General features: G+C 36.2%; 1 protein-coding gene across 2 annotated transcripts in view; it reads left to right on the forward strand.

The window, feature by feature from the left end:
• Nucleotides 1–8962, forward strand: part of ARSK (arylsulfatase family member K) — a 43140-nt gene extending 34178 nt beyond the window's left edge. Inside the window, exons 7-8 of one of the 2 annotated variants that reach the window (XM_035014883.1) lie at nt 5966–6163; nt 8339–8962. In XM_035014883.1, the coding sequence (XP_034870774.1) occupies nt 5966–6163; nt 8339–8628 (488 nt within the window). In that variant the 3' untranslated portion in view covers nt 8629–8962. Of the gene's footprint in view, nt 1–5965; nt 6191–8338 lie in introns of both variants that reach the window. The other variant, XM_035014882.1, reaches the window with a different exon arrangement.
• The last annotated feature ends 4576 nt before the right edge of the window (nt 8963–13538 follow it).

The raw sequence follows: 13538 nt of genomic DNA on the forward strand, positions 1-13538 counted from the left end.
AAATAAATAAATAAATAAATAAATAAATAAATAAATAAATAAATAAAATTAACCTTTTTGCAAATGATAAAGCGTTAATATTAATAGAGCTCTTACAAATCTATAGGAAAAAGAGAAATACCCTACTCAAAAAGTGACCGAAAGATATAAACAAATAATTCACAAGAGAAGATACACAAATGGCCAGGATATTTTAAAGGTTCAAATTTGGTAGTCAGAAAAATATTAAAACAAGAAGATACCAATTTTCTTTCACATATAGAGTTTGCAAAGATTAAAAAAGAATTAGAAAATCTTCTCTTGGAAATAGGCCTTTCCTTTTTCTGCCTCTGGGAGTATAAACTGGCAGATTTCCTGGAGGCAATGTGGCATTATGTTCCAGGTTACTCAGAAATATGTATACTTTTTGACCTAGAAATTCCAATTTTAGAAAATAACCTATAGCTAAATACAAAGATTTATCTCCATGGATATTTATTGTAGTATCACATTAAGTTAAAGAATTAGAAACAATTTGAACACCGAGTAGAAACAGATTGGGTAAAAAATAGTCAATTTTATTTTAAATGGTGAAATAATATGTGAAAATGGTCCCCATGAATTAATGAAATGTAGGCTTTAAACTGTATAAACAGGGTTTTTTGTTTTATTTATTGAGATAGGGTGTATCTAATATATTGTCCAAATCAGCACATTTTTGAGACTATTAACAGTTATACCAGGATTAACAGGCATAAACGGAGTCTATTGCCTTGTTGAACACTCTCACCAGGAACAAGGCAAAATTGTTCTGATAGTCTGTGTTTAATCTGATGTTTCAATCTATCTTTTAAAATGAAATTGCTCAGTACTGGAAGAGTTTAAAGCTACTTCAGTGAAGATTAACTCAAAAATTAGACCCGCAGGACAGTATGTTCTATTTCACCTCTGCTTCTTAATAAATAACATATACAGATTGTGATAAAGTATCTACAACGGACTTTTTATTTTGTGATTCTTCTAACCAATTAGGAGTTTACAAGAGACATAATAATCTAGTCTTAGGATTCTAAAGGCCCTTTCTTTATTAGCTTAGCCATAGCTGTATTATTTTTGTATGAATTTAATTACACCCAGAGTATGGGATTAAATTTCTTAGATCAAAGCCTCAAGCCAGACCTCCTCTTCCCTTAACGTCTTATGGATCTCATAAATATCATATAAAAGATGGTGATTAAAAACACCTCAAATAGAAGGACATTAAATAGGAAAAACCAATTGGGATTCCTGTTTTAGTAAACCTACCTTACTATGAAAAGCCTGTTCAAATTTAAGAGGCTACAATGCTTTTATTAAAAAGTCTCGGGCGCCTGGGTGGCTCAGTTGGTTAAGCGACTGCCTTCGGCTCAGGTCATGATCCTGGAGTCCCTGGATCAAGTCCTGCATCGGGCTCCCTGCTCGGCAGGGAGTCTGCTTCTCCCTCTGACCCTCCCCCCTCTCATGTGCTCTCTCTCATTCTCTCTCTCTCAAGTAAATAAATAAAATCTTTAAAAAAAAAAGTCTGAATTTACGAATAGTTTTTGAATGGTATTTACCTACACCTGAAACTAATATTGCACAGCATAATAAAATTAATAAAAACTTGGGGAAAAATATAAAAGGTTTTTGTTTTGTTTTGTTTTGTTTGGTACTGAGCTTGTTTTTTTATTCCGAATTAGATGACAGGTTTTTTTTTTAAATTTTATTCTGTTATGTTAATCACCATACACTACATCATTAGTTTTTGATGTAGTGTTCCATGATTCATTGTTTGCGTAAAACACCCGGTGCTCCATTCAATACGTGCCCTCTTTAATACCCATCGCCAGGCTAACCCATCCCCTTACCCCCCTTCCCCTCTAGAACCCTCAGTTTGTTTCTCAGAGTCCATAGTCTCTCATGGTTCATCTCCCCCTCCAATTTCCCCCCCTTCATTTTTCCCTTCCTACTATCTTCTTTTTTTTAACATATAATGTATTATTTGTTTCAGAGGTACAGGTCTGTGATTCAACAGTCTTACACAATTCACAGCACTCACCATAGCACATACCCTCCCCAATGTTTAAAAGAGGTTTTTTTCTTTCCTATAAAATGGTATTTTACGATAAAGTAGAAAGGGTATTCTTAGTCTGTTTATCTTAACAGTCCTTTATGGTATACTATCACATTATCATTTTCTAATACTGGCAGAAAAGTGCTATTTTTATGAACAAGAATTCTTTATACTATTAAAGTTGATATCACTTCAGAGATTATTCTTTAAAAATTACTCGGATGATATTTTTTATTTTCTAATAACCTATCATCAGCATCTTTTGGCTCAGTTAGAAATAAAGGTAGTCTCACTTTAAAATTAAAATTGTTTTGATTTTCTCTTTTATACTTACTTTCATGTGAATATTTTCTTTTAATACTTGATCTTTTTTGTAAAACACCTGCCTTCCCCTCACATAAAAGATAAATCCATATTTTTTGAATTGTGAAAATGTAATTATATAAAAATGCACTTGTATTTAGAAGAATGCTTAATTATGAAGGATTCAAATTGCAAAACCCTTCTTGTTACAAGATCTTAGTGGAGGGTTGGGAGAAGCATTCTACACAGACTATTTTGTTTTTATTATCTAAAAAATATTCTGAAGTTGAGTAACTACAGTAAAACAAGACTTGTGTTGTAGTACTGAGGAATCCAGAGATCCTGGCGTCAGACTGCCTAAATTCAAATCCCTCCTTCAGTATTAGCCTTGGGCAAGTTACTTAACATCTCTGGTCTTCAATTTTCTTATCAATAACATGTAAATAATAGTGGCCATTGCAAAGCTTAGAACAATGACTGGAACATGGCAAACAATTAAATGTTAGGCATTATCATCATTAGTAGTTTTTATTCTTCAGTATGCCCTAAAAAATGTACATAGTTTGCATCATGGCCATACCAGTCTAATCTTTTATCTACTCATGCTCAGGAAGAAATATAATCTTACCTCTCTTCAGGAAACCATCGTATATATCCAGGTCTGCATTTTTCCCCATTTGTTTACTGTTTTAAATTCAAGTCACTTTGTTGAGAATCCTGCAGTTACTTTTCTTCTTTGCTTATACAACCAAGAAAGATGAAACTTACTTAAAACAGAATTAGAATGACAGATCGGCCAGAAGAAAAAAACACATGAAAGTGGTTTTAAACAAAGATCAAAGAGCTTTTTGAAATGCAGTTCAAGCTAAAGTGCTTTTAAGGAAATCATTGATAAATATATGAGAAGTGAATACCCCAATTCCTGTGGCACAGAAAAGTTAATACATATGTAAAGTATTTATTAAATACTGTGGGTATGTGACATGGGTTTTATTCTTCATCAGTTTACAAAGGTATATTATACCACTACTAATAGATTGGCAACAAGTCACCGTTCTCTCTTGCCTGGACTCCTGCAGTACCTTCCTGCGCCCACCTTCCACTCAGACCACTTTCAGTCAACTCACCATGCGGTAGTTGGCGTCAGGAGTGGCATGCTTCTACTCAAGAGCCTCTGCTGGTTTCCCTTTCACATAGAGTAAAATTCAAAATCTCTCCTTGCACCTGGGATTCCAACAAAATCTCTCAGTCCTCTTTTACAGTTGTACCTCTCACCTACTCTGCTCCAGCCATTCAGGGCTCCTTGGTGTCTGGGGAATGGACCAAGCAGGCTCCCACCTCAGGGTCTGTATACTTGCTCTTCCCTAGGGGGATGCCCTTCCCCCAGGTATCTACAGGACTCGCCCTGGCCCTTCCCTGGGGTTTAAATGTCACCTCATCAGAGAGGCCTCCCCTGACCACACTATATAAAACAGCACTTGAACACATACTTGCCATCATTTTGTCTCCCTTGTCCTGCTTTATTTTTCTTCATTGCACTTAGCACCATCTGACATGTTTGTTCGTCTGTCCCCACACATTAGAATGTAATCTCTAGGCGAGCTTACCTGCCTTGTCCACTGTTGTTTCCTTACACCTGGAACAGCACTAGGTTGTTGAATGAATTAAAAAAAAAAAACTTAACTGCACTCTTATCCCAATTTACTACTGACTTCTCATATAAACACAGGAGAACCATGTCAATTTTCTTAGTCTTCCCAACTTTTTTAGGAAAATTAGGCTAAGAATAGATCTGAAATAAGGTATTTCTAAGCATCAGAGGTTAATAAAATGCTGAATACAGGAACTTCCCAGTCCTGGGTATATACCAGTTGGTCTCTTCTTCCCAATCATCTTTGAAGTCCTCTTCTCTCCCTTTCTACACCTCACTAGTGGTGCCCCCTAATGGCTGCCAGGCAGACCAGCCTGACCCAGCCTGTCCCTTGCTACTTGCATTCCTTATGGTACACCTCATAGTACTGCCTTGTAAGTTTTATCTCAGGCAGTCCTTTTCTCTCACACACATCCTCTTTAATGTCTTTGCTCCTTTTGTTTTTAACCAGTTATCTCCGATATTTCTTTCTTTCCCCAAAAAAGTCCATGATTATGATTGATTGGCAGGAGATTAGTACTTGAAATATGCCCCTTCCAAGGGAATGGGAGAATACGGATTTTTAAATTATGTTATATGTAAAACATGTACCTTCAGAAGATTTACAGAGGTCTTTCTCTACCTCCTTATTCTCCTGAAATTAACCTATTATTCCTCAAATACTTAGTCATGTTAGTCATGTTAATTTTCTTATTCAATTTTGTTTAACTCCTAGCATTGCAGATATATTACTTCCAATTTTAATTGGAAATATTTAATTATACTTAAAAATATGGAACATGGAAACCAGAAAAGGGGTGGAAAGGCAACTGCAAACTCATTTTGGAACTATCCCAAGTACCCAGTCATAATTAATGGTAGTTTTTCTTTTTCTTTCTCTTTTTTTTTTTTTTTAAGATTTTATTTATTGAGAGAGAGAATGAGATAGAGAGAGCATGAGGTGGGGAGGGTCAGAGGGAGAAGCGGACTCCCCACCAAGCAGGGAGCCCGATGTGGGACTCGATCCCGGGACTCCAGGATCATGACCTGAGCCAAAGGCAGTCACTTAACCAACTGAGCCACCTAGGCGCCCCTAATGGTAGTTTTTCTATAGGAAAAAATAGTTTGAGTTCCAAATACCCTAAAAGCATTTTTTAAAAATACCTCATTTTGGGGCACCTGGGTGGCTCAGTTGTTAAGCATCTGCCTTCGGCTCAGGTCATGATCTCAGGGTCATGGGATCGAACCCCGGCATCGGGCTCCCCGCTCGGTGGGAAGCCTGCTTCTCCCTCTCCCAATCCCAGTTTATATTTGATAAGGGGATAATAAATTATTTTTCCCTAAATCAGTATGTTCTGCAAAATACTAGCCCCTCAATATGCTGCTTGAGGGTAAAAATGTTATGTCATCAAATAACTCTGGGACAAATGGCATACTGTTATGCCACGCTTAAAGGTTTATGATATATATATATATCAGCAATAAATTTACATCTACAACAAATTTGCCTACTTAATCACTGTTTGCAAAGATATATGACTACTAAACCCCTTTCTCATATAGGTCTTTTATCTTAATATCTGGTGAAACAAATTTGAGAAACAACTGTAATTATTTATCTTTCAGAAATAAAGGACTGATTAATATCTGTTGAGGGTTTCCTATCAGGTGCTATTCTCAGAACCTTACGTAAATTATCATATTTAAACCTAAAATAAGTGTATGAAGTACAGGTATGATTATTATTCACCTTTTACAAATGAGGAAACTAAAGTTCAGAGTGGTTAATATCATGTCCAAGGGCACATGGCTAATGAAGTAAGCGTTTGGACTTAGGCCATCTATTTACAAAATCCATACATGGTCTTTGGTCTCCACAACTTCTAACAATGTCATTTATGAATATTTCAACTAATGAAAGAATAAGCTATTTAAAAATATTATGTTATTTTGTTACATAGATATTGTTGGAGCTCCTCTGCCTCAGAACCTGAGTGGATACTCTTTGTTGCCATTATCATCAGAAATGTTTAAGAATGAACATAAATTCAAAAACCTACATCCGCCCTGGATTCTGAGTGAATTCCATGGATGCAATGTGAATGCTTCCACCTATATGCTTCGGACCAACCAGTGGAAGTATATAGCATACTCTGATGGTACTTCAGTGTTGCCTCAACTCTTTGGTAAACCTGTTGATATATTTTTAAGTGTAGAATTATATGGAATGAGGGATGCCTGGGTGGCTCAGTCGGTTAAGCCTCTGCCTTCGGCTCAGGTCATGATCCCAGGGTCCTGGGATCGAGTCCCACATAGGGCTCCTTGCTCAGCAGGGAGCCTACTTCTCCCTCTGCCTGCCGCTCCCCATGCTTGTGCTCTCTCTCTCTGATAAATAAACAAATAAAAAATTAAAAAAAAAAAAAGAATTATATGGAATGAGCTGACCTCCATAGTGTTGCTCAAGAGATCCAGTCATCATTGGTTAAATAAATAAATATCTGCTGCTTCTTATGCCAGGACAATCTACAAAAGGTTACCCATGTGAGGTGCAGCTTCTTTGCAAATCATCTGAATTCCAGAGCAAGTATCCAAAGGCTTTTGATCAGGGTCTCAAAACTGAAACCACAGTTTTCTCTGATCAAGGTGTCTTCTAATAGTCATGGTTATTTTCCCAAACAGTAGTCAGCACCCTCTCATGATTCCTTGGTTTCAGCTGTTCTGGAGATTAACCCCTGCATCTTGTGAAGCCTGACATTCTACATTTATTATATAAGATGATACCATTATCCTCATTTTATAGAGAAGACTAGGGGTGAAAGAGATTCAAATACCTGTGCAAGATCTCACAGCTAAGTGGCAGAACTGGGATTTTAACCCAGGTGTAACTTCAAAATCCATGCTCCTTATACTCCACGAAAATGCCTGCTAGCTTCACTACTCTATAAATTAATTTTATTTTTCATTTTTTAAAAAGATTTATTTATTTATTTTGGAGAGTGAGCGCATGCACAGAGGGGAGGGGCATAGGGAGAGGGAAAGAGAGACTCTCAAGCAGACTCCCTGCTCAGCACAGAGCCTGACGTGGGCCTCGATCCCAGGACCCTGTGATCATGACCTCAGCCAAAATCAAGAGTCAGATGCTTAACCAATGGAGCCACCCAGGTGCCCCTCTATGAATTAATTTTAAAGCATCATTATTAAATTCAGGTTTTACTTATCCTTTGCCCCCCTTTTTCACATAAAATATGCCATTATTAATATTTATTTATCCCTAAGTTTCCTTTCCAGTTACAAATGTCAAAATTATTAACTCCAAATAATTCTTTAGGGGCTAAATTGATTGGCCTCCCCCTTCCCCCCCTTAACTCAAAGAGCAGGAGATTCTTGGCTTCAAAGGAAAGTCCTTAAATTTTCATCCTGATATGTAAGGGCATCTCCTGCCCAATTCCCTGGACATGTTCTGCAAAAAAGCAGATGTGACTGTCAGAGGATCAGTGGGTGAGCCTGCCTTTCCTGTATTCTCTGGGGTTTATTCACTGACTTCCCTTTCCCAAAGTGGTGCCATCTGAAGTCATCTAACAAAGTCATAAATGTCATCTGGGCTCTTCTGGCAAATGCACCACATAGGTTCATAGAGGTTTTTCCGTCAACATGTAATGTTCATTTATTATCTTAAGTAAATTGTCATAAGATCTTTGATTTGCTATTTTTCCAATTAGATTGACATCCTGTTATATTTTCTGTCTTCCTTTTACCTAGGTAAAAAGGGTATTTATGTTCTGAAATATTTATCATTCTTTTCTTGGTGGTAGCAATTGAGATACATTCTTATTTCCATGGCTATTTGCTCAAATGGACAGTGTTGATGAACTGAATGTTCAAAAATCCAAGCACAAGATGCTAAAATATACAGAAAACTAAGAATAAGTGAGGTTGCAAGAATATAACTTGACTATGTAAAGAATTCTTATATCTGGAAAGTGTGGGGCTGTTGAAATGGGAGAATATAAGCATTACTATTTTTTTTTCTCTGTATGTCATAGTAAATAAGGCATCAAAACCAGGAAGAATTAGGGCTAAGCCAGCTTTCTAGTGATAAGAGTTCATCTATTTCTGCCATCCAAGAATGGATAAGAAAAAAAAATGAGATAGCAGGATGATGGTAGGAAGGTAATTTGGACATAGATTTAGAGAACTGTCCATCTTATTGTGCTAAGAGGAACTGAAAATAAAAATAAACTCAAATACATTATCTGTCACAGAGTAATGGCATTCTAAAATATGTTTTTGTAGCAGGTAGCTGTTTTGACAGCTATTTCATTTTTTTCTTCCAGATCTTTCCTCAGATCCAGATGAACTAACTAATATTGCTACACAATTTCCAGAAGTTACATATTCTTTGGATCGGAAGCTTCGTTCCATTATAAACTACCCTAAGGTTTCTGCTTCTGTCCACCGATACAATAAAGAGCAGTTTATCAAGTGGAAGCAAAGTGTAGGGCAGAACTATTCAAATGTTATAGCGAACCTCAGGTGGCATCAGGACTGGCTGCAAGAACCAAGGAAGTATGAAAGTGCGATTGATCGGTGGCTTAAAACCCCCGCTAATCCTAAAAAAATCTGAACTAAAGCTAGAAAATAATGTTCTAGAGCAACATATAGAGATAATGGTAAAAGATCATGATTAGCTTTTATATGTTTGTTTTAATAATTACTGATTTTTAGTTACTTTTAAAGAGTGTATTCTATTTTAAAATAAAGTAGTAATCATTACAGAATTACATATTTTCAAATATGATTACTATCAAGACCTCTTACTAACTTTTAACAACTTAATGGACGTATTAAAAGGATGGAAGCAAGTAGTATAATATAAAGTTATATTCCTCTGAATAATATGGAATATAGACAATTTTAACAGTTATGACTTATGAACCATAAAATAGTTATTTGTATTTGATGGTGTCTGATGAGTTATTTGCATCTGATGGGGCATAAATCATTTGGATGTATTTGATGGGAGTATTCAGAGTATTTGATGGGACACAGATCCTGGATCTGGCTGACTTTATTACTGGTTTTTAAAATTGGTAATATATGCACAAGGTACAAAAGAGTGAGCAAATGAACATGAAGTGTCCCTCTTTTCCCAGTTCCCCTTCCTGGGGCAACTGTAACCACCTTCCTAAGTATCCTTTTAAAGATACACAGTATATCTAACAAACAAACTTTGTATTCCTACCCCCCACCCAAAAAAAAAGGGAGCTTACTCTATAAAATGTTCTGCATCTTGCCCTTTTTTTCTCCCACTTAAAAATACCTAGAAGTGAAATTGCTGGGGCAAGACTGTATCCAGCAAAATTACACCAAGTTACCGCCAGAGAAGTTATACCAATTTAAATTCTCACCAGTGATGCACTTCCTCACATCCTTCACCAACCTGATAAATAAAAAATATATTCTTTTTAATGTTTTTATTATGAGAAGATAGATCACATTTTCATATATTTAATAGCCATTTGAATTTCCTTCACTGTGACCTTTCCTATTTCTATTCTTTGCCTATTTTTCTATTGCTTGTCTTTTTTATTACAGGCATGGTTTTGGATCTTAGCTTTTTGTCTGTAATAGAAGCTGCACATTTTTTTTCCTTTTTGTAATTTGTCTTTTGACTTTGTTCTGGTGTTTTTAACCTGTGGAAATTGTTATTTTCATGCAATCAAATTTATGAATCTTTGCATTTATGGCTTTGGGGTTTGTGTCATACATATTCAGCATGGTATTCCCCACTTAACTTCTTTTAGAGCTTTATTTTTGTCCTTAGATCTTTGCCCCCTCTGGAATGTATTCCATATTAGAAATCTAACTTTGGTTTGTTATTTTAAGATGGCTACCCAAATGACCTTTTATTGAGTAAGTAACATTTGTCTACTTGGTTAGAAAATGCCACTTCATTATATAACACCTTTTAGTGAATAAATTATCTTTTTCTCTATTGATTTGGAATATCGTTTTATCATATTCCAAAGTCTCATTTACATTTGGGTCCTTTCAGAACATTTTTTATCTTCCCGTGGACCAATCTACTTTGTTTACTGATGTGGTAGTCCTTCTCTGGTCAGACTAGTTCCTTTCCAACACTTTCCTTTTTCAGAGTTGTCCTGGCCACTCTTGCTAACTTGGGTTTTCCAAACAAATTTAGAATAAGTTTGCCTAGCTCAGAAATGAAAAATCTTGTTAGTCTTTTTATGAAACCATATTATATTTATAACCTATTTTAGGGAGAATTGAACTCTTTATGATCTTCAGTTATTCTAAAAAATATAGCAAGCACACTTTTCCCTTTCTTTAAGGTTTCTTTGATCTCACAGTAGTATCCTAAGTTTTCTTCTAATGGATCGGTTTCTATAGAGATTTTTTGAAAAGTAAGGACCTTTAAAAAAATACTGTCTAGGCCCCACCCCACATTAATGAAATTAGAATTCTGGGGATGGCATCTGGGCACTGTTCTTTCTTATTGTTCCCTTAAGCTCTCTAGCTAATGATCCTGACGTGTAGGCAGAGATGAGTTTATTCCTAGTTGTTTTATCATTTGTTGGTGGTGTCTATTTTAAGTGATCTTTCTTCCATTATATCTTCTAACTGGTTGTTTATATATGCAGATTCTTTTTCTATATATTAATTTTTCACCAATAATAGAATATTTTTTGGTACCAATAGTTTTTCAGTTGGTATCTTATATTTTTCAGGTAAAAGGCTGATCTGCAAATAATAATTTTACCTAACTTCCTCTTCAAACTCTCTTTGAAGTTTTCTTCATGGGCCACTTCATTTCCTTTTCTTACTCTTCTTCACTGAATTTGTATGAGCTTATCTTTGCAGTTATGTATGAATTTCTGAGAAATAAATTTCACTTCAGATACATTCTGAAGTATATAAAGCCCTCAAGGAAAAGATCTCAACATTAGACTATTAAGATTAAAGTGAAAATACACAAATCTCCCTCCCATCTCCTAGTTAAACCTAAAGAACATGAAATAGCTAGTGTGTGGGTGGAAATGCTAATTACAGGGGGAAAATAAAGCAATAATAATAGAAATGTGGTTCTGAAAACAGGCATGTGAAGATAATACAATCCATCTCGTTCTACCCAAACCCTTCAAGATGCATTCGTTGCTAGAACTTACCAAGCATCCACAATGTTTTAAGTATATTGGATATAGGATCATACTTAGGTACAGCTGAGTTTTTAGGACAAAATAGAACTCAAACTGGTATCTAACAACCATGAAAACAGAAAAAGAAGAAAAACTTGGAAAATTAAGAAATGAATGCCAGGATCTGAGAGAAACTGACAAGAATTATAAACTAAATTGAGGACAGTCTTTGGGATTCATTTTTACTGCCTCCGCTGCTCCACCCTGTTCCAGTCTACCATAATCTCCTGTTTGGAATTTTGTAGTCGCCCCCTAAGAGGTCTCCCTGAGCCTGCCCTGGGCTTTCTTCAGTCTTTTCTCAACACAGCAGCCAGAGTGATCCTGTTAAAGATATATCACATCACTTCACCGGACACTCAAAACCTTCCACTGGTTTCCCGTCTTACTCTGTAAAAGCCAAAATCATCACAAAGACCTACAGGACCCTGGACTGTCTGGCTGAATGTTCCCTCACAGACCACCTCTCCTCCCACACTCCCACTTTGTTCACTCTCTTCCGGCCACACTGGCATCCCTGTTGATTCCTAGCACCCCAGGCATGCACCACCTCAAGACCTTTGTGCTTGTCGAGGCTTTCTGCTGGGAATTCGGTTCTTTCCTCAGATTGCCACAGGGCTCACTCTGCTGCCCCCTTCAAATTACTGCTCTAGTGTTACCTTTCTCACAAGGACTTGCCTGCTTGATTTTTTTCCGTGATAATCATTACCGTCCAATGTAGGGTATATTTCACCTATTTAATTTGTTTATACTGTACCCCATCCCTCCTACCCCACTAGGATGAAAGCTCTCTGTACAGGCATGGCTTTTTGTCCTTTTAGTCTCCTAAAGTATCCCAAGTGCCTGAGACACAGAAGATTATTAATACTTGTTGAATAAATTGGCTGGGAATTAGAGTCTTTCAGATAACACAGTGGATTAGAAAACCAACACATTAGGCTCTCAATAAATAGAGCCTTCTAAAAACAGTAAGTTCTAGCAAAAGCCTGCACAGGAGAGTTGATGAGGGGACTCTATTCTTCTTCATCTTTTTCTATGAAAAAGGCCAGATACTGAATATTTTAGGCTTTGTGAACCATATGGTCTTTTTCACAACTACTCAGTACTATCCGAGGAGCGTGAAAATAGCAATAGACAATATGTAAACAGATGAGCATGGCTTCTTTTCAATGAAACCTTGTTGACAAAAACACGGGATTTGACCTGTTGTGGACCACAGTTTGCTAACCCCTAGTCTAGAACAGTGGTTCACAACTTTGCTGCAAACTGGACTTACCTGAGGCTGTTTATAAACTATTAATGCCTGGCTCCAACCTCTAAGCTCTGAGATTTTTAAAAGCTTCCCAGATGCCTCTAATGTGTAGCAAAATCTGGGAACCAAGGTTCTGGAACCTTATTATTCAAACTCTGGTCCTTGGACCAGAAACATCCACATCACCTGGGAGCCTTATATGTTTTTATTTCTCTCTGTTAAAAATAAAAGGGTAGATTTTGTATTTATCCTTCTACTCTTTGTGGTTTTCCATCTCATTAAACCTAGGGCATCCTAATAAAAACTACTAGAATTGATGGAATTTGTTAAATAGCTACATATACAAAAATAGATATAAATCTATAAGAATAATCACTAAGTAAAAATGGAAATTAGGAAAAATATCTCACATTATGACAGAGTATAAATTTTAACAAGAGGCACTACCTAGATAAAAAAATTATAAGGTTCTACTGAAGTATACAAACAAGATATGAACATGAAATGACAGCAAGTTCTTGGATGGGAGGATCTTATGTTAAAATGTCACTTCCCCAGAATTAATGTATAAATTTTGTACAATTCTGATTTTAATCTGAATAGGGTTTGGGGATTTTTTTTTTCTTAATTGGACTAAACAATCTTAAAGTTTTCATGGAAAAAAAGTCTCAAATATCTAATAAAATTATGGAAAAAGAAAGTTAAGATGAGACTATTCTTACTGGCTATTAAATCATACTATAAATCACTGACTCAAACTAAGAACTTGGCTATGAGGGACCATGAAAAAGAAAGATACTTCTCAACACAAACTAGGTGGAAGAAAATCAGTGGGGAAGACAGGAAAGATCTAGACCTGTGCTAGTACTCTTCCCTTGTACACTGATCATATATTATGGATGTGTGTGTGTTGTTTATAATTATAAAGTTCTCAGGTAAGATTTTTAGCCCTTTTAAAACACAATTTAAAGTTATAAAGCAGAGGGGTGCTTGGGAGGCTCAGATGGTTAAGCGTCTGCCTTCAGCTCAGGTCATGATCCCTGGGTCCTAGGATCAAGGCCCATGTCC

The sequence above is a fragment of the Mirounga leonina genome, unplaced genomic scaffold (assembly GCF_011800145.1).
Source record: "Mirounga leonina isolate KUSES-001 unplaced genomic scaffold, KU_Mleo_1.0 Mir_168, whole genome shotgun sequence".
NCBI lineage: Eukaryota > Metazoa > Chordata > Mammalia > Carnivora > Phocidae > Mirounga > Mirounga leonina.